Consider the following 18,439-nt stretch of genomic DNA (forward strand, 5'->3'; position numbering starts at 1 on the left):
AGTTTTCTTGCATTTTGAATAATAATAATGTACCTGTTGATAAGAGGTTTTAGAGATTCACATTATAAAAAAATTTAAGAACAGCAATTGTACAAAATACAGTTTTCCAAAGTGCTAGAAAATAAGTAACTGATAACTAAGATCTAATAATACAAATAAGATCTAGCATATGAGTGAGCTGGCCTTTAATTATAACCAATTATGAGAAATTATACTGAGAACTGTATTACTTTAAAAATATACTTTGACTCTCTAACTCTCTGAGTTGAGTGATTGTTAGTATAAAATTAAGAATTACTCTCCCTATTTGAAGATATCTAAAAAATAAACCCAAGATGGTAATTATAGACATGAGATTAGAACTGAGAGTTCCTGGTATCTTGTCCAATGAAATATCTTTTATTATTTGTTGTCCCAAAAGAGGTTGAAACCAGATTGTGAAATTAATTTAGGTCACAACCAGTATTTATTTTAAAAAAGGACAAAATAAATATAATAAAACACAATACAATAGGAAATAAAGCATATCACAAGTAGTGATGATAAGGATTTCATAAAATTTTTTTGTGCATTTTATATCTACCTGTACAGAAATGCTAGGTCACAATGTAGAATGCATTTTTTTGTTTGTTTTATGGGGAGACCTAGTCAAAAATGTTTGAAAGCCACTATCTTAGAATATGTAGTCCAAGTGGTGGTAATTGTGCTCCAAGAGAAGCCAGAGAGCTTTAGGGGTGCTTTACAGGGGTTCAGACCAATAAAAATGGACATGTCTGGTGAAAAGGACTTCCTGGACGTCTTGAATAGCTAAAGAAAGGTCCATCATGATGAACATAAATTCAAATTTCCCTGAAATTTGAGGATTGGTAATGGCTACAACTACTTCTGAGGCTGCTAGTACAAGTCTTAACTTTAAGTATTACAGAGTGCTGTGCCAAGGGAAAGTGGTGTGCCAAGGGAAAAGCCAGCCAAGCACACCTGCAGAGTGGTAGGCCAAGGGAAAGCTAGCCGTAGATCAAGGCAGCTTGAATGTCTTGCCATGGTAGAGTTACAGTACATTGGCTGCCCTCTAAAAGGGTCATAGCCTCATTTTATGGGGTCACTACATATGGAATGTCTTGAAGTCAGTTTATTAGAAGCTTCTGCCCTAAGTCCTTTGGCCACTACAGCAAGATAATCTGTCTGTTGTTGGGTCTTATCAAATATAGGTTTAAAAAAAGATTGCATTTCAGGAAACCCAAGGAAACTAGCAGGTATCAAAAACAGTGTAAGTGTTGTATCCCCTTAGAAGGTCCTTTCTGTCTCTTAGAGGAAAAGGCACTTGCCTTGTCTTTCTAAATGTATCAGTAATTTAATTCTGAAATATTTAGAACATACCAAATTGGGAACATCTGGGACATGTCAGGCAATGCAGATGTTGGGAAGTTCTAGTGATCCATGAAGACAAACACTGGATTATATGTACCTTCAGACTAGCACCACTCCTCTAAAAAAGCCACCTTTGAATGTCTCTACTAAGTATTATTGGTGTAACTCTATTATTTGTTTGTTGAATTTTGTGCTAGGTGCTCTGAGATTTTATGCACTGACAAACTTTTCCAAAGGCCCAGATTCTGTTTATTCAAACTGATCTAAGTAAGCCAGCTCTCCCCACTTTTTGAAAGGGTGAATGAGGAAGCTCCATTCCCAACATGGATGTTTAGAAGTGGCAAGAATGAGAATGAGATGCATGTGGTTTTTACAGGGGTAATCGGCAGCATCGTACAATCACTTGGGCAACGTTACAATCAAGAAGGGAATCCAGTGGACACATGGGAGCTTAAGCTTGCCCTTGAAGTGTGCAACTCAACCCACATTCAAGCATGTTTGCTTCCAAGCAGATTCTGTTTGTAAATACTCATGATTCTATTAGCCATGATTCATAACAAGGAGACCAAGAATACGGACACATTAGGCCACAAAAAACTAAAAAGATATGAGAGACTGGAAGTAACCAGAATCAGAACTCCAGGTCACCATTAGGCTCCTACAACAGGATATAGAGAGGCATGTGAGTGCTTTGGATCCAGGCTAGACAGCAGAGTGGTAGGCCCATGTGATCTGTAAAGATGGGATCTATAAAAATGGTGGATACTATGGTTCCAGGAATTCAGAATTCAAGTTCTGGAAAGGTCAGTGTAGGTCAATTAATAAAAACAGTGCTAGTGGGCCGGGTGCTGTGGCTCATGCCAGTAATCCCAGCACTTTGGGAGGCTGAGGCGGGTGGATCGTTTGAGTTCAGGAGTTCGAGACCAGCCTGACCAACATGGTGAAACCCTGTCTCTACTAAAAATACAAAAATTAGCTAGGCATGGTGACACATGCCTGTAATCCCTGCTACTTGGGAGGGTGAGGCAGGATAATTGCTTGAACTCGAGAGATGGAGGCTACAGTTAGCCAAGATCGCACTACTGCACTCCAGCCTGGGTGACAGAGTGAGACTTCGTCTCAAAACAAACAAACAAGCAAAAACCAGTGCTAGTGAACAGGCTGTGACTTTTGACCACGGGCAGAGTCTATTTCCTCTCTGTTGTAATTTTATGATCTCTGTGTGTAAGCAGACAAAAATTCACAGGGAGAGTCAGACCTCCTAGGTGTTGATGGATCCTGAATCTTATACTTACACCTTCTCAAAAATACATACTGATAGTAGTTATGCAGGTACAATTAAAATACTATTAAAATCAAGACAGCTTAATAATTATTTCCTGCATGTTCATGACAGTTTACATAAATCAAGGACTAGTACATCAACACAGGAAGAGTATCTCGTTAAAGCAATTGTTTATACCATGTGATATTTACCTGGTTTTGCCCACTCTGAGCATCAGAGTCTGGGCCTAATAGTCAGATGTCTATTTACAACAATATCTGAAAGAGTAAATAATATATGTTTTATTATATAAATAATTTAATCATATCTACATAGATAATAAATATGTAAAGTAGAGATCTGATAAAAATTTCTGATTCCTCATCACTAGTGAACTAGTAAAGCTCTTTAGCTCATTGTAGTTAAACTAATAACCATCATTCTAGTCTGAATTTCTTCTTTCTCCAGTTCTTCTGATCTCTTTTCACTCATCATGTTCTGATTTCATCACCTTTGAGATGCTTACCTTGACTCAGCCTTTATTTTTGGTCTTTGCTAGGAACTTCATAGGCTTTATTTTGACAGTGATTCTGCTCAATGTGTTCCACCAAATCCTTTATCTGCTTATCTCTACAGGTCAGGCTTCAGTTCTTCTAACCTAAGCATTCTGTTCTCTTCACAGTGACATCCTATTCCATTGTGTTTGGCCACATTCTACAGCTAGCTTAGTGATGGAAGAGGTCTATTCGGATTTTTTGTGAGGAAGCAGGCCTTTCAGATTGGAGTGCAGCTGGATGTGGCGCTCTTACATGCCTCCAGCAGCTGCCTGAGAACTCCTAAACTGTTTATAGTCAGAGATTACATAGGCTCCTCACACAAGCATTATTTCATTTAATCTTTACAACAATCTGGTGAAATACATATTGTTATTATGCTGCAAAGATGAATTAATGAGGATGCAAAGCAAGCAAGTAGCAGAAGCGTTATATAATAGAAACTCAAGTCATCTGATTTAAGCCTAAGACTGTTGCCTTTAAAAAGGGTTAAGTGACTGCACAGCTCAAAATCATTACAATATTGACAACTTTCCACTTCAAATTGGCCTTGGAATTATCACCTTTTTTATTGTAAAATTACGTGATTTCTATAGCTTCTGTTTTCTTATTTGGTTAGTTTCTAATTGGCCACATTACATAAAATAATCACCATTTGTGTAATTCGAAGTATAAATAATTCCAATGAATGAAAGCAGAAGCAAGTAATCAATTATAGTACAACAAATAATTTTGCAGATCCAATTAGTATTTGGCTAATTTTGAACAGTGCGGATTATTATTATGCACAGAGCTCCTAGAAAAAACAAAGGCAGTAAACTAAAACAAATACTTTTTATAAATACAGGGTAGTATGTATAGAAGTGGCAGTCAAATAGGATTATATTTATATACTAAATACACTAAAATTTATGTATAACTACATTACACCAATTTTAAAGAAAAACTTACTACGAGTGCTTTGGGGTTTTAAAAATTTGTTTCAAAAAGTATTTTCTTATCTGCAGTGTTCTCATATCAGAAATTCTGGCACCAAACCAGACAAGCCATTCATAGCACTTACCAAAGTTGACAACTTATATTCTGAGTAAGTGTGTTTTGTCAGATAATGGGTATGAAAAGAATACTGATGAAAGAAAAGCAAGAACACGGGGATATACTTATTTATATATGACATAGCATAATTATAGAAATATTGTCAAAAGTGGCCTAAACAAACTTTTCTTACTTCAAGTTATTTAAATAAATAACTCCACTTGTAGACTTAATCTGTTACTAAGGGCCACTTTGTCATATTAATCAAGAGTTAAGGATTAAAAATATAATATGGGCATTTATTTATAAGCCAAAAAGGTGACTTGCACATTTCTTAATGATAGTGTAGTAATATTTATAAACCACACATCATCTATTTGACTAAAATGAAAAAAATGTCGTTCAAATTAGTGGTCAAATTTGGCCAATAATTTTTAAACTAGGAAAGAGTTCCCCTCCAGAAAATGGTTAGGAAACAAGCTAAATTATACACAAGACAAAGACACATACCTTCCTCAAAAAAAAAAAAAAATCTAACTGACTTAAGGCAATCCAGACTAGCAGAAGTTGGCTGGTGTTTCTTAAAGAAATATAATGAAATACAATGTACCCTGTCTTTTGTTTTGGTTCCCTCTTTGGATTTCACAAGCACCTATTTTGATGAGGGAGTTCCTTTATCTCCCCAAATGGGCATTGCTTATGTTTCTCTATCCCTGATCTTTGGACTGAAAAGACTTACATTAAGATGAGTAGGGGCAGTGACATAATACAAGTGCTAATAGAATTGATCATCTGAGATACAATTTTGAGGAGACTTATGTGATTAAAAAAATACTAATGTATCTTGGAATTTCTAATTTTCAGTATTCCACTATGATTTGACATCTCTGCACTGCTGAAACAATATTTTGGGGTTTTTGAAGTTTGAATAGTTTAATAAATAGGTTATATGTACGAATTCCAAACAATCTTAAAATATAAATTACATGTATTTCTATTCTTTGTCTTTGATAGAGTGCAAATGGAATAATATCTAGGTAATGAAATTATTACATAATCATGTTACTAAATATATTTTATGTGCACTGAAGATAATTTTTAAAGATCCTCAAGTGACTACAGAAAAATACCATTTTACCTATAGGTGTATGTAAATAAAAAATCTTAATTCTTATCTGACTTGTATGTCTTAATTACTTTTATTGTTATGACAGAACTATTACAGCAATTTTGGACACTTTAGAAAACACAATAAATCAATATACTAATTTACCTTCTCAATAGTGGTGAATGAGAAATATGACTCAATCTTTTGGTTTTAGGCAAAATATGGTACATCATTGCTTTATCTGGATATCTTTTATTACTATGAACTTGAACATTTCTTTATAAACTCATTGACCATTTTATTCTACTGTCAAAATTGCCCATTTATAGCCTTTCCACCATTTTTCTGTTATTTTTCTTTTTCTGATTACATATTTTATGCACTAAAATCCTTAACCTTTCATCAAATATATATGTATATACACATATATATATTGCAGATATTTTGCTTTTGTTTTTTGTTTTTGAAGTGTGTGAGTGAGTTATGTGTGTTTGTGTGTGTGTGCTTGAGGATGTGCAGAAGATTTTATTTTTATAGAGTATAATCAAACTACCAACTTTTTCCTTTGTGGTTTTCAGCTTTGGTGTTATGCTTGGAAAAACAAACGTGGAGCACATAAGTGTTCACCCAAATTTTGATGCTGTTAGATTTCTTGTTTATGTCATTCATTCTTCTGGTGTCAATTTATTTTTATGAAAGTATAAGGATATCTAACATTATTTTTTCCAAATATATAACTAGTTATTCAAACACCAGTTGTAAAATAATCTTTCGCTGCTAATGTGAAGTATAAACCTTATTACATACGAAACTTTTACATATAATTAGATCTGTTTCTGGAATCTATATTTTTGCACAGTGAATATTCTGTCCCTGCAACTCATTCTTTTCATTACCATATTTTTAAAAAGTGCTTTCGTAACTTACAAGGCAACACTCCCATTACTTCCCTTTTAAAGTATTTTTAATGGATTTTTTTTTTTTTGCCCATTATATTTCTTCCTGCACTTTAACATTTTTTTTGAGATGGAGTCTAGCTCTGTCACCCAGGCTGGAGTGCAGTGGCACAAATTTTTGGATTTTTAGTAGAAACAGGGTTTCACCATGTTGATCAGGCTGGTTTCGAACTCCTGACCTCGTGATCTGCCCACCTCGGTCTCCCAAAGTGCTTGGATTACAGGCATGAGCCACCGCACCAGGTCCACTTTAACTTTCAAATCATTTGTCATATCAACCTTTGAGCGATAACTAGGGGGAAATGACACTAGCACTTTTGTTGTCATTAAACATTAAGTTAGATTAATTTGGAGGAGAATTAAATGGTTTATAATTTTGAACCTTTTTATCTCACCCTCTATTCAAGTCATTTTTCTTAATAGTCGAATTTTGAAGCTTTCTATATACAGACTCTATACATTTTTTGTTAATTCCGTTGATTTTGTCAGCTTTTGCAAGCAAAAAAAAATTGCAAGCAAAAAAAAAATTGCAAGCAAAAAATTTTTGCAAGCAAAAAAATTTGCAAGCAAAAAATTTGCAGGCAAAAAAATGGACTCTTGTTGAATAAGCAGGAAAAGAAAATACTCAAAATATGGTGGATGGTTCAAAGAATCCGTAGGTGAGCTCAAGAAGTAGGCTCAAGGTTAAACTTCCAGAGAAAATCACCGGAACCATCATAGCAAAGTCTGACAAGAAAATTGTCACTGCCACCACCACCCCAGAGTACTAGCAGCAGTTCAGGTTATAGCTGCCCCCTCTGCACCAGGAACTCTGCTCTTCAGCAGCCACTATTACTTCTAGAGACAGTGCTGCTTCTTTCTTTTTCTTATTTTGTTGCACGGACTAGAACTTCCCAAATAATGTGACTAATAGTACTCATGATGAGCAACTTTTTCTTGTTCTTGCCTTTAATGGAAAAATGTGTAGTTTATTTTGATTTACCATTGATCCAGAGAGTGTTAGGAAAGTTATCTTCAATTCATAATTTACTAAGATATTGTTTTATTTTGTTTATTTTTCTTGTATTTTTCAAATCAGAAATAAATTTTGAGTTTTATCAGCTGTTTCACTGTCAAAATGATCATATGCTTTTTTTTTATTTTAACCTATTAATGCATATAGTACATAGGCTTTCTAGTATTTAGCCTTCCTTGGATTCATGAAATAATTCTTATTCAGTCATGGTGGGATAAAGTCAACATCATATACTGGATATGAGTACATGTTCTGGGATCTGACTGCCCGGGTTCCAATCTAGATTTTGCCATTACTCTTTATTATGACCATGGGAAAATAACTTAGTCGTTGCAATACTCAGATTTTTCTTCTATAAATCAGGAAGATAATAATAATACTTGTGTAAGAGTTGTGTGAGAATCGTTTGAGATAACGCATGAAAACAACAGTATATGCTACATAGTATGCAGTCAATGTCAATTAGTATCTTCATTGTCTGTTAATATTATGTTGACTTTAGTATTGTATACATGATTTGTGCCAAATATTTCCAAGTGAGATTGGCTTGTAGTTTTCTTTTGGGATGTTGTTTTTGTCAATTATCTTTGATATATTTTCTGTATAAGGGTTATATTAGTCTTGCCAAATAAACAGGAAAGCTTTCTGTCTTCTTCTGTACTCTAGAAGACTTTTAAACATTTACATTTCTGTTCAGTTAAGGAAAGAAAATTTTTCTGTAAACCATTAGTGTCTTCAATTTTAATAAGTATAGTTCTATGGCATCTTTTTCATTTCTTTCATGGCTTTTATCTTTTCAAAGATTTTATTTCATTTTATTCATTTGCACTATCTTAGAATATCATTTATTACCATACAGTTATAAATCCAAATTTATTATACTATAGTTGTACCTAACATTTTCTTTTTCTTCCCGCTTCCTGCTTTTATTAAAATTATACCATGCAATATACTTCTGTAACATTTGTTACAGATAGTTACAGAGGTGTATTGCACAAATGTTATGGAAGTATATTGCATGATGCTATGTTTGGGGTATGACTGAACCTGTCCCCAGCTAGTGAGCATAGTTCCCAATAGGTAGCTTTTTAGCCCTTGCACTCTCCCCATCTCCTCCCTCTAGCAGTCCCCAGTGTTCACTGTTCTCATCGTTATGTCCATGTGTACTCAATGTTTAGCTCCCACTTATAAGTGAGAATGCAGTATTGATTTTCTGCTTCTGCATTAGTTTGCTTAAGATAATGGCCTCCAGCTGCACCCATATTGCTGCTAAGGACAAAATATCATTATTTTTTATGGCTATGCACTATTCCATGGTGTACATATACCACATTTTCTTTATCCATTCCACCCTTCATGGGCACTTGGGTTGATTCCATGTTTTTGTTATTGTGAATAGTACTATGATGAACAACAGAGGGTACATGTGTCTGCTGTTACCTTTTTTCCTATTATGTTACAATATTGATACTTACTATTCTTCTCTTTTGTGTCAAAGTAGTAGAAATTTCATTATCCATTATTAATAAGGATAGGTTTTAGAATTTTATCAATAAAGAGTATCTGGATAGTTTTACTCTGCAATTTATTAATTTCCGTTTTTATTTTTACAAGTTTCTTCTTCCTAGTTTGATTACTTTAAAATTACTTTTATTCCCTATTTTAATGGCTACTTTGTTTATTTTCCTTCTTTTTTATTTTATTTTTTATTGATACATAATAAAAACATGTATTGATACATTTATAAAATATGTAATAGTCAAATCAGGGTAATTGGGATATCTGTGATATTAAACATTTATCTTTATGCTAGGAACATTTGAATTGTTCTCTACTAGCTATTTTGAAATATTCAGTAGATTATTATTTACTCTGGTCACTCTACTGATTTATTGAACACTGCACCTCAATCAAGGCATTTTAGGCTAAGGGGCATTTTCCTATGTGTACAGTTTGATCTGACCCCATATTTTTAATAAATCTGTTGTTTTAATGTTCCTTTTAGACTTTATAATCTCAATTTACTCTTTCATACAAGAATTATTTTTAAATAATGCTTTTCCTTTTAAATACTTATTTTTTCTATATTTCTAAAATCAACTTCCAATTATATTACATGGAAGTCAGAGAATGTGATCCATATAGTGTTTTTTCCCTCCATCTAATCATTTGATCATTTCATCAAGAAGCCTGAATAAAGCGGGAGTTAAACACGGTAGACTTAGAGATATTGAGCATGAAAATTCTCTTTTATTACTTTAAAATATTACAAAATAAATTTAATACTTGCATAAGATAGCAGAGAAATGATTACTGTCTTTTATCTGCTTACTGGTGATAACATCAATTTAAATGTCTTAATGTTCAACCTAGATTACAAAATGCCTCAATTTATATGCTCACTTTCATAAGCTAAGATTTTTTAGTTTTTTTCTTTGCTTTTATGTAGAAAGTATTTTTCTGCCCTGTAATATGAAACTATTATTAATGTTATTACTCATTTTTATAATATAATTAAAGTATTGATTGGCTTTTGTTGGCTATAATTTGGATTTACTTTTAACATTTAAGGATTTCATATGCCTAAATTCCACTTTTCAGAATATTTCTGTTTATTTGATTGTTATTTTTACAGAACATGGTTGGAGAGTGGGCCTTACCAGAAGAAATGGTTGACAATTTACCACCCTCCACCAATTGCATACTGGGCCATATTCTTCACAGGCTAGTTGAAAAATCTCTTCCTCCTCAAGCGGAATCAACAACACCTGAATTACCTTCATTTGCTGTTAAAGGATGCTTATTGGGGAAAACATTAAGTGGAAAAACTACCATTTTAAGGTCTCTACAAAAAGGTAGAATTTCTTCTCCTACTCTCCCTGCCATTAGATCCTATTTACACTGACTGTAGCTGCAAATGTCTATGTGTATAAAAAACATACAAGAAGCACTGCTGATATGTTGGGAAATCTCTTATCATCAAAAGTTTTGGAATTTTCCAGGCTACGATTATTCAGCCATAAAAATGAGTGAAATATTGATACATGCTACAACATGGATGATCCTTGACAACATTATGCTAAGTGAAAAAAGCCAGACACAAAAGGTCACATAATGTATGAGCCCATTTGTATGAAATATCCAAAATAGGCAAATCCATAGAGAAAGAAGTGGAATTATTGGATGCCAGAGTCAGGGGTAGGGGAATGAGGAGTGACAGCAGTTGATTTAGGATTTCCTTTTAGGGTGATTAAAAATTTCAGGAACAAAATAATGGTGATGGTTGCACACATTGTGAATGTGTGCTACTGAAATGTATCCTTTAAATGGTGGAAGTGCTTAACTTTATATTTTATGAATTTTATCACAATTTTTATCTTTGTTTTATTTTTATTTATTTATTTATTTTTTCGAGACAGAGTCTCGCTCTGTCGGCCCAGGCTGAAGTGCAGTGGCACAATCTCGGCTCACTGCAACCTCCGCCTCCCGGGTTCAAGCGATTCTCCTGACTCAGCCTCCTGAGTAGCTGGGACTACAGGTGCGCACCACTACACCCAGCTAATTTTTGTATTTTTAGTAGAGACAGGGTTTCACCATGTTGGCCAGGATGGTCTCAATCTCCTGATCTCGTGATCCACCCACTTCAGCCCCCAAAAATGCTGGGATTGCAAGCATGAGCCACCGCGCCCGGCCTTATCACGTTTTTTAAAAAGAAGATCCGGCTGGGTGCGGTAGCTCATGCTTGTAATCCCTGCACTTTGGAAGGCCGAGACGGATGGATCACCTGAGGTCAAGAGTTTGAGATCAGCCTGTCCAACATGGTGAAACCCCATCTCTACTAAAAATACAAACATTAGCTGGGTGTGGTGGCATGCACCTGTAATCCCAGCTACTCAGGAGGCTGAGGCAGTAGAATTGCTTGAACCCAGGAGACGGAGGTTGCAGTGAGCTGAGATCATGCCACTGCACTCCAGCCTAGGCGACAGAGCGAGACTCCATCTCAAACAAAACAAACCAAACAAAACAAAAAAGAAACTTGATCCAAAAGACTGTTCTAGTGGGCCTGAAAGACAGTGTTGTAGGGCAAAACCAGCACATAAAGACAACAATTTCCATTTCCCAAAGGAAAAGCTATTTATAAAATTATCTTTTGTACTTTAGACTTTCCTATACAGATACTTTCTATTGACACTCTTGTCCAAGAAGCTATCCAAGCATTTCATGACAACGAAAAAGTCAGTGAGGTTCTACCAATTCAGAAAAAAGATGAAGAAGATGCTCTACCAGTTCTGCAAGAGGAGATTAAAGAAAGCCAGGCAAGTGTGATTCTAGTTTTCTCTTCTGCGCCTAGTACATTAGAGATTTGGAGCTGGATGGAATTTAAAAGGTCTTCTCTAGACCAGAAGTTTCTTCTGTACAGACCCAGAGAGTAAAAGTTTAGGTTCTGCAAAAGTCTAGAGAATAAATATTTAAGTTAAATATTTAGGACAAATTTTAGGCCAAGAGGTAAAATCGAGGATATTATGTGGGTACTTGTATAACAATAGAGAAAACTCCTGCTTCCCACCAGTTTGTCTGGGTGGACTGTCTTGTGTGATGGGCCCCCTTTGGGTCTAGTAGCCATCAGCTGGAGCCATTCTCCCAAGGAAAGAGCCACTAGCTGGTAAGTGGGGGTGGGTGAAGTGATTGAATTGTGGAGGTTGGGAGGGTGGCATATGATTGCTTTAGGGGAACTCAAGAAGCCACCAACTCCTGGACCGAGATCCTCCCACTCAGCTTCTGGCAGTTGCTAACATCAAAGTCCCCAGTGTATAGTCAGGGACCAATGCTGGCCCTGGGCAGTGGCTGAGGCAGGTGTTGAATCCCAGCAGGTACAGAGGTAGAGGAGGACTCCTGTCTTTGTCTCCAGTCTCACAGTGGTCGGCTGCTTAAGTTGTGTTCAGAAACTGTATGAAAACTGTCGGCAGGCCTTTGTGGTCTATGAGCTGTAGTATGCTGACACCTGATCTATATGAGTAGATCTCAATTGGGGGATGGCTCTCTGAAAGGTTTACCTGTATCATATTCCCATCAATATTGCATCTCATTTCATTATTGCATGAAGATTCCTGGGGTGGAGGGGTGAATAGGAAAATGTAGCCCCACCTTCAGAATCCTTGATGTAGTCCAGCTCCTTCATTCTGCAGAGCACACAGTAAAGACCCTAAGCGTGAATTGGTTTGCTTGTAGTCAGAAGGCTTGTCAATAGCTTCTCTATGATTAAGTTTCCAGATTGTAAGTCCACTACTCTTTCCTCTCTCTACCTTATGCTGCCTCTGCAATTGAATAAATTAGCTGATAATCTGATCCAGATCATTTGCATAGCCTGCAAAAATAAATATCATTTAACAATTAATTCTGAAAATAACTGGGAGAAGTTTTCTTTATGGTGGGCTATCTCTTCTTTCATGTTGTAATATCTTTATATTTTAATCAATAAAGTAATAGATAATGTACATTTAAAAAAATTACCTTATGGCTGTGACTGACATCTCTAGGATTGTTCAAGATGGTTTTCCATAAACTTTACCCTTTCCTCAGTTTCCACTATCTTTTCAAAATAGTAGTTGGCATATTTTACATAGTAATTGAAGACCATTCAAAAGACAGATTACATCACAGATTGCTCTGTATTTCTATAAGTGCAATTATCATTCAATATTGTTTGTTTCTGGAAATAAGAATTTAGGACTGAAACTTTAATCTCCTTTAAAATCATTAATGTTATAGACAAAAAGTATTGTATTTGTTCTCAAACCTTTACTTATAGATATAAAATTAGGAGGATTATTAAAATATAGCAATGGTAAAATCCTTCCCTGTGTGTGTTTTCTCTCCAAAGGATCCACAACATGTATTTTCAGCTGGTCCAGTTTCAGATGAAGTATTACCAGAAACAGAAGGTGAAACAATACTTAGTAAGATCTCAAAACAAATCATCTATTATTTACATTAGAGAGAGAAACAATGAGAGCACATATATGTGAGCACAAACATGCTTTCAGGGAAATAAATGGGAACCAAGGGGAGTTTTACATAGTTGTCTACATATGGCCATTTGACAGAGGGAGCAAGATCACTCTTGCCTACAGCTGGGGATAAGGTGAAAATTACAAGGCAATCTTTTCAGCCTCCTTCGAATAGTTGATTAGTTTTGCTGCCATTATGAAATAATCCAGGATAAATCATCCTCATTCTTCCTGTCTGTGCAAGGAGACAGACAGTCTTTTCTTGTTCTCACCTGTGTGTAAGACTGGGTGTATGAGTACAATTGGGGCTTTCTACGTGCTCCTGCTTTGTTTATTGTATTGCAGAAGGCTGTAGGGGCTGGTCTTTTTAACCTGTATGCACAGTGGTTCCTAAGTTTATTCTCAGCCTTGGGCACTACCAGTACAACTAAGTTTCCCAAACATAACAAAAAGTTATCTCCCTTGGGATCTGGGCTGCAGTCCTTCAGATCCTTTGTAGAACCATTGAAGGAAAACAATTTTAAGTATTAAATATTTTTTCCTGTATGTGCTAGTGAAGTCTTTGTCTTATTAAATAGCTTCCTCGTATTCTAGCATGAAGCCGAGCTCCTCCTGTGCTATCATTATTATTGCCATTACCATTGAACAATGTCCACGTTTACTATGAGCATACAACACTCCAGAGAGGTTGGACTTGCCTTTCTTAAGAGGACACTATCTGTCCCTTATTCCTGTTATCTGTTTCTTAAGAGATAATTTTAGTTGATTTTTAAAACTATTATAAGTGTTTTATTACATATTCTATTATACATTAGTCTAAGTAATTATAAACAAACTCTTAAAACTTCTGGTTTTTTTTTTTTCATAGAATTTAACTTAAAACACCTCTGACTTCTAGAGTCATCTGCTTTTAAGATGTTTATCTGTAACTTGGTAATCCAGGAAAATAAAAGTGTAAAAAAAATCATTTTAACATTTTTTTGAAAAACTTGACCGTCTTCTGAAAAGCGAACCCCGACTATGTTAAAGTATTCCTAATGATATTTTTATGAGCTCAGATCATGCAGGAAGGGAGCGGGGAAGGGAGGGAGGTAGGGAGGGAGGGGAAACACCAAGACACATAGTGACCAGGATCTTAATGGTGTGAGTGAAGGTAAAAGCTATGCTGTGGTGATTCTATTACTTCCTTCCTCTGAGCATCTCAGGCATAGCTGGATCTGATAACCCTTATGTCCAAAACCATAGATGGTCAAATACTGCTTTGGTTGTTAGGTGTAAATACCAGAAATTTGTTCTTACCACTTTTCCTATTGCTAGGTGCTAATGGTGATAAAACACCAAAAGCTGAAGAGGTCAAATCAAGTGATAGTTTCTTAAAAGTAAGTATTATGATCTAATTTTAGCTACTAGCATATTAAAACCTGTCATGATTAATGGTGTTTTGGAGTGTCTTCAAATGCAATGAAATTGCAATGTGCTCTTCTTTGGTTTCAAAGTTAATTTGATGGTATAATATTAGCTCACCCGACTTTACTTAGCATTCTTTGTATTCTCAATATTTATATTGAAAGCAGTGGAAATTATTCTTCACTTTTGCCAGGGCGATAAACTTGTGCTTTTAAAACTTGTAGACTGAGACCAAATTCATTTCATCTTTACCATTTAATTTATGACTTTTATTTCGCTCATACCCTCTTTACCTTTAAATATTTTTTCCAGAATTTATCCTTACTCTTGTTGGTGACTCTTCAGAATTTGTTTATTAATTCCTGAAAAACTGTTTACAACAGTTCACTCACTATTTCTCCTAATGGAAACTAATTGGTCATCAAATAAAATGACCAGACTAAATCAAGTGGAATTTTATTTTTTGTATTATATTTGATTTTTTTATTATGCATCTCATCATGAAAAACAGTTTTATAATATTTTAGGTTTCAAAACTGCTTAAAGATAGAAAAAGTTTTGGAAGGATATACACCAAACTGTAAACAAGATGAGCAATGGGAAGGGAAATGGGTTCAGAAAAAACAGGAAAAGGGGACTTAACAATTTTTACTCTGTGAATTTGAAATATGAATTAGCAGAAAGTATGTTTTTGTATTTACATTTATTGATTTTAAAATCTCACAAATTCCATATTCAATTCAATTCCAAGAGCATACATTGTTTTGTACACTGTTTTAATAACTTGGATATATCAGTGAATACAAAAGACAGGATTTTCTGCCCTTATGGTGTTTACATTCTAATGGAGAGAGACATAATAAACTATGAACATAGAGATAAATATGATATTGAAGATGATGATGAGTGTCATGAGAAAAGGAAACATGGAGTGGAGGAAGGGGAGCAGGAACACAGGCCAAGGGCAGCAAAAGAGGCACAGTTGGTCACCTTATGACATTGGGCAGGCCTCCTTGGGAAAGGGAGCCTTAAGCAGATTGAAAGAGGTGAGAGAACCAGCCCACTGGATCTGGGGAAGTGTTCCAGGCCATGAGAATAGTGAGGCAGGAAGGTGCCTGGCCAGCGGGGCCAGAGAGTATTTAGTAAGGGATGAGGTTAGAGACATGGTTGAGAAAGGAAAAGAATCAGGTCAGTCAGGGCCTCAGGCAATTATTAGGACATTTGGAGTAAAAGGGAGAATTTTAGCAGGGTTTGGAATAGAGCCATACCATTTGACATAAAATTCTCACTCTGGTGGCTGAGCTAAGAATAGACTCTAGGGAAGTTCCTGTTTCAGTGATATTGAGTAGCTTGTATTGGACTAACCTACAAATAACAAGTATAAACACTAGGCAAAATATAAAAGATAATTATTTGAGGGCTAAAAGAAGACATCAAACAAGGAAGCAGCAAACAACAGGCAGAAAATCTGTGGAATTTGACCATGGAAAGATGAGAACTTCACTGGTCAAGGGCCATGTTTATATGGGTTTTCCCTAGAGGGCATGCTCCTGTCTGCATGGCATGAGTGGCTAGAGCCCAAGCAGAGAGCTCAATCTTTCTGATTTAAGGTATTAGAGAATTAAGTTTGGGGATGCAAGAGCTGCTGCAACTGAAGAGTACGATCTTGGAAGGGAGGGAGGCTCGAAGGAAGAGCCTCAAATTCTGTGCACACATTTTCCTGAAATGCTTCCCTGACTCCCGAACTGTGCCACATGATCAGTGTCATCATCAGAGAGCCTGGTCATTTAATTAACTTTTCCTCCAAACGTTTGGAATTTGACTTTTAAATTAGCCATCTTCTGTCATTTCTTGTTTATTTTCCCAGCTCACTACACGTGCTCAGCTTGGTGCAAAATCAGAACAGTTGCTGAAGAAAGGAAAGAGCATTCCTGATGTGCTGCTTGTTGACATCATGGTAAATGCTATTAAGTATGTATTGCATTTTTCTTCCTCTCATCTATTTAGTGTATTCTTTATCACACAAAGATGTATAAAGAATAATATGGATTTTTTTGTTTTAATATCTCATACATTTCACTCATCTGTATATGAAAATATACAGCAATGAAAAGGTAGATTTATTTTGTGACTTACGTGCCTATATTCCACTTCTTCTCCCATACCAAGCTTGACTTCTTTTACCCAGATGTGAATAAAGTCAGGTTCTATTACCTGTGGGGAATTCAATGAGAAATTGGGTAATTGGAAAAGCCAAGGGAAAGACTCAATTGTGTGGTCACAGACCACACGGAAAAAAGAAGCCATAGAGACTTGGCTGACAAATGTAATAAAGAGAGAAGGCCAGCAGGGGAGAAAACTGTCAAAAAGCCCCCTGAGAAAGAGCTGCAGACAACTTAGAGTAGGTGAGGAAGCAGAACTGAGTAGTGAGATGTGGGATGTGGAAACAGTGAGACCAAGAGAGATGAGGAAGGAGGGCTGAGAGTTCCACTCTGCATCTGGAATGGACTTCCCCTTAGTGTTTTCTTAAAAGATGACATTAAAAATTTAAGTTGCTTCTCAATGATGATATGTCTAGAAATCAGATCACAGGGCTGCCCAGAGCTAGGAGGGGCCTCACTCTAATAGTTGTAACATTTCCCAGAAGTGGCGATAAAGCATGTTTCAGCCATGGGATTCTTTGCTTCTGCTCCAAATAAAAATGTATATGAAAAGCATCAGATATAAAGCAGTTCTTCACTTTAGTTTCAGTGGAACTGAAACCTCCACACCCAATCGTCAGAACTCCATTACCCTCCTTCCACCAGTACCATCCTCATTGCCCCTGAGGCTCCTCCAGATGACAGTCATCAGTGTGAAATCTTTGATCCAGTCTAAATCTATCGTTTTTCTATAAGGAAAGGGAGGCACATGACAGTTCAGTGAGGTGCTCCAGTTACATGTCTGGCTAGTGGTATAGCCCCAGCCAAAGTCCAGGTCTCCTGACTCCCCATCATCTCATGTCCTCAAACTACAGCTGAACAAGGGTAGCCCTCACCTCCCCCTTCCTCTGAAGTGGCTCCTGTGACTGTGGGTGGACGAAGGAACTCAAGGAAATTCTCTTTCCCATCTTAGGCCCATGAATCAACAAATGTATTCTAGGCAGAATGCTTCACCGAGCTCTGGACGAGTTATAAAACCAAAATGAAGTCTTTTCCTGCTCTTAATAACCTAATGAGAGAAATATAGACAGTGACCTGAAGACAGCTTGATACTGTGGAAAGATCATTGGATTTGGGTGATTTTTAGTTTCATGACTTTGAACAATAATGAAATTTCCTTTAACTTCTGTTTTCCCCCTCCTTCCTTGTTACACTATTGGAAGGATCACATGCAGGCCCCAAAGTAGACTCAGAAACCTTTGGAAAGGGGATTCCATTGTTTAATATGAGTTCTGACAGAAATAAATGAAATTATACCTTTTAATCCAAAGGCCAAAAACACAATTTTGCATAATTTAAGGGCTTAGAAGAACAAAGTCAAAGTTTACGCCTTTCTCACCTTGTTTTCCAGCTGCAAATTAAAACAATAATTATTCAACACCCACTCTCTAAAGAGGACACTGTGCTGAGTGCAAAAACCCAATTGCACTTCAGCATCCTATAATCTAACAGATTTAAAAAGACTCACTTGAATTTGTGTTAAGCAGAGAAATATAACCACTTGCATGGCAAAGTGGAAGTCA

The 18,439-nt window shown here is 36.0% G+C and overlaps 1 protein-coding gene across 2 annotated transcripts in view; it reads left to right on the forward strand.

Moving 5' to 3' along the window:
- Positions 1-18,439, forward strand: part of SPEF2 (sperm flagellar 2) — a 194,774-nt gene that overhangs the window by 64,636 nt on the left and 111,699 nt on the right. The window contains exons 11-15 of one of the 2 annotated variants that reach the window (XM_055367707.2): positions 9,936-10,155; positions 11,462-11,616; positions 13,182-13,257; positions 14,626-14,687; positions 16,583-16,686. In XM_055367707.2, the coding sequence (XP_055223682.2) occupies positions 9,936-10,155; positions 11,462-11,616; positions 13,182-13,257; positions 14,626-14,687; positions 16,583-16,686 (617 nt within the window). The remainder of the gene's footprint in view (positions 1-9,935; positions 10,156-11,461; positions 11,617-13,181; positions 13,258-14,625; positions 14,688-16,582; positions 16,687-18,439) is intronic. The other variant, XM_055367708.2, reaches the window with a different exon arrangement.

The sequence above is a fragment of the Gorilla gorilla genome, chromosome 19, assembly GCF_029281585.2.
Source record: "Gorilla gorilla gorilla isolate KB3781 chromosome 19, NHGRI_mGorGor1-v2.1_pri, whole genome shotgun sequence".
Classification (NCBI taxonomy): Eukaryota; Metazoa; Chordata; class Mammalia; order Primates; family Hominidae; genus Gorilla; species Gorilla gorilla.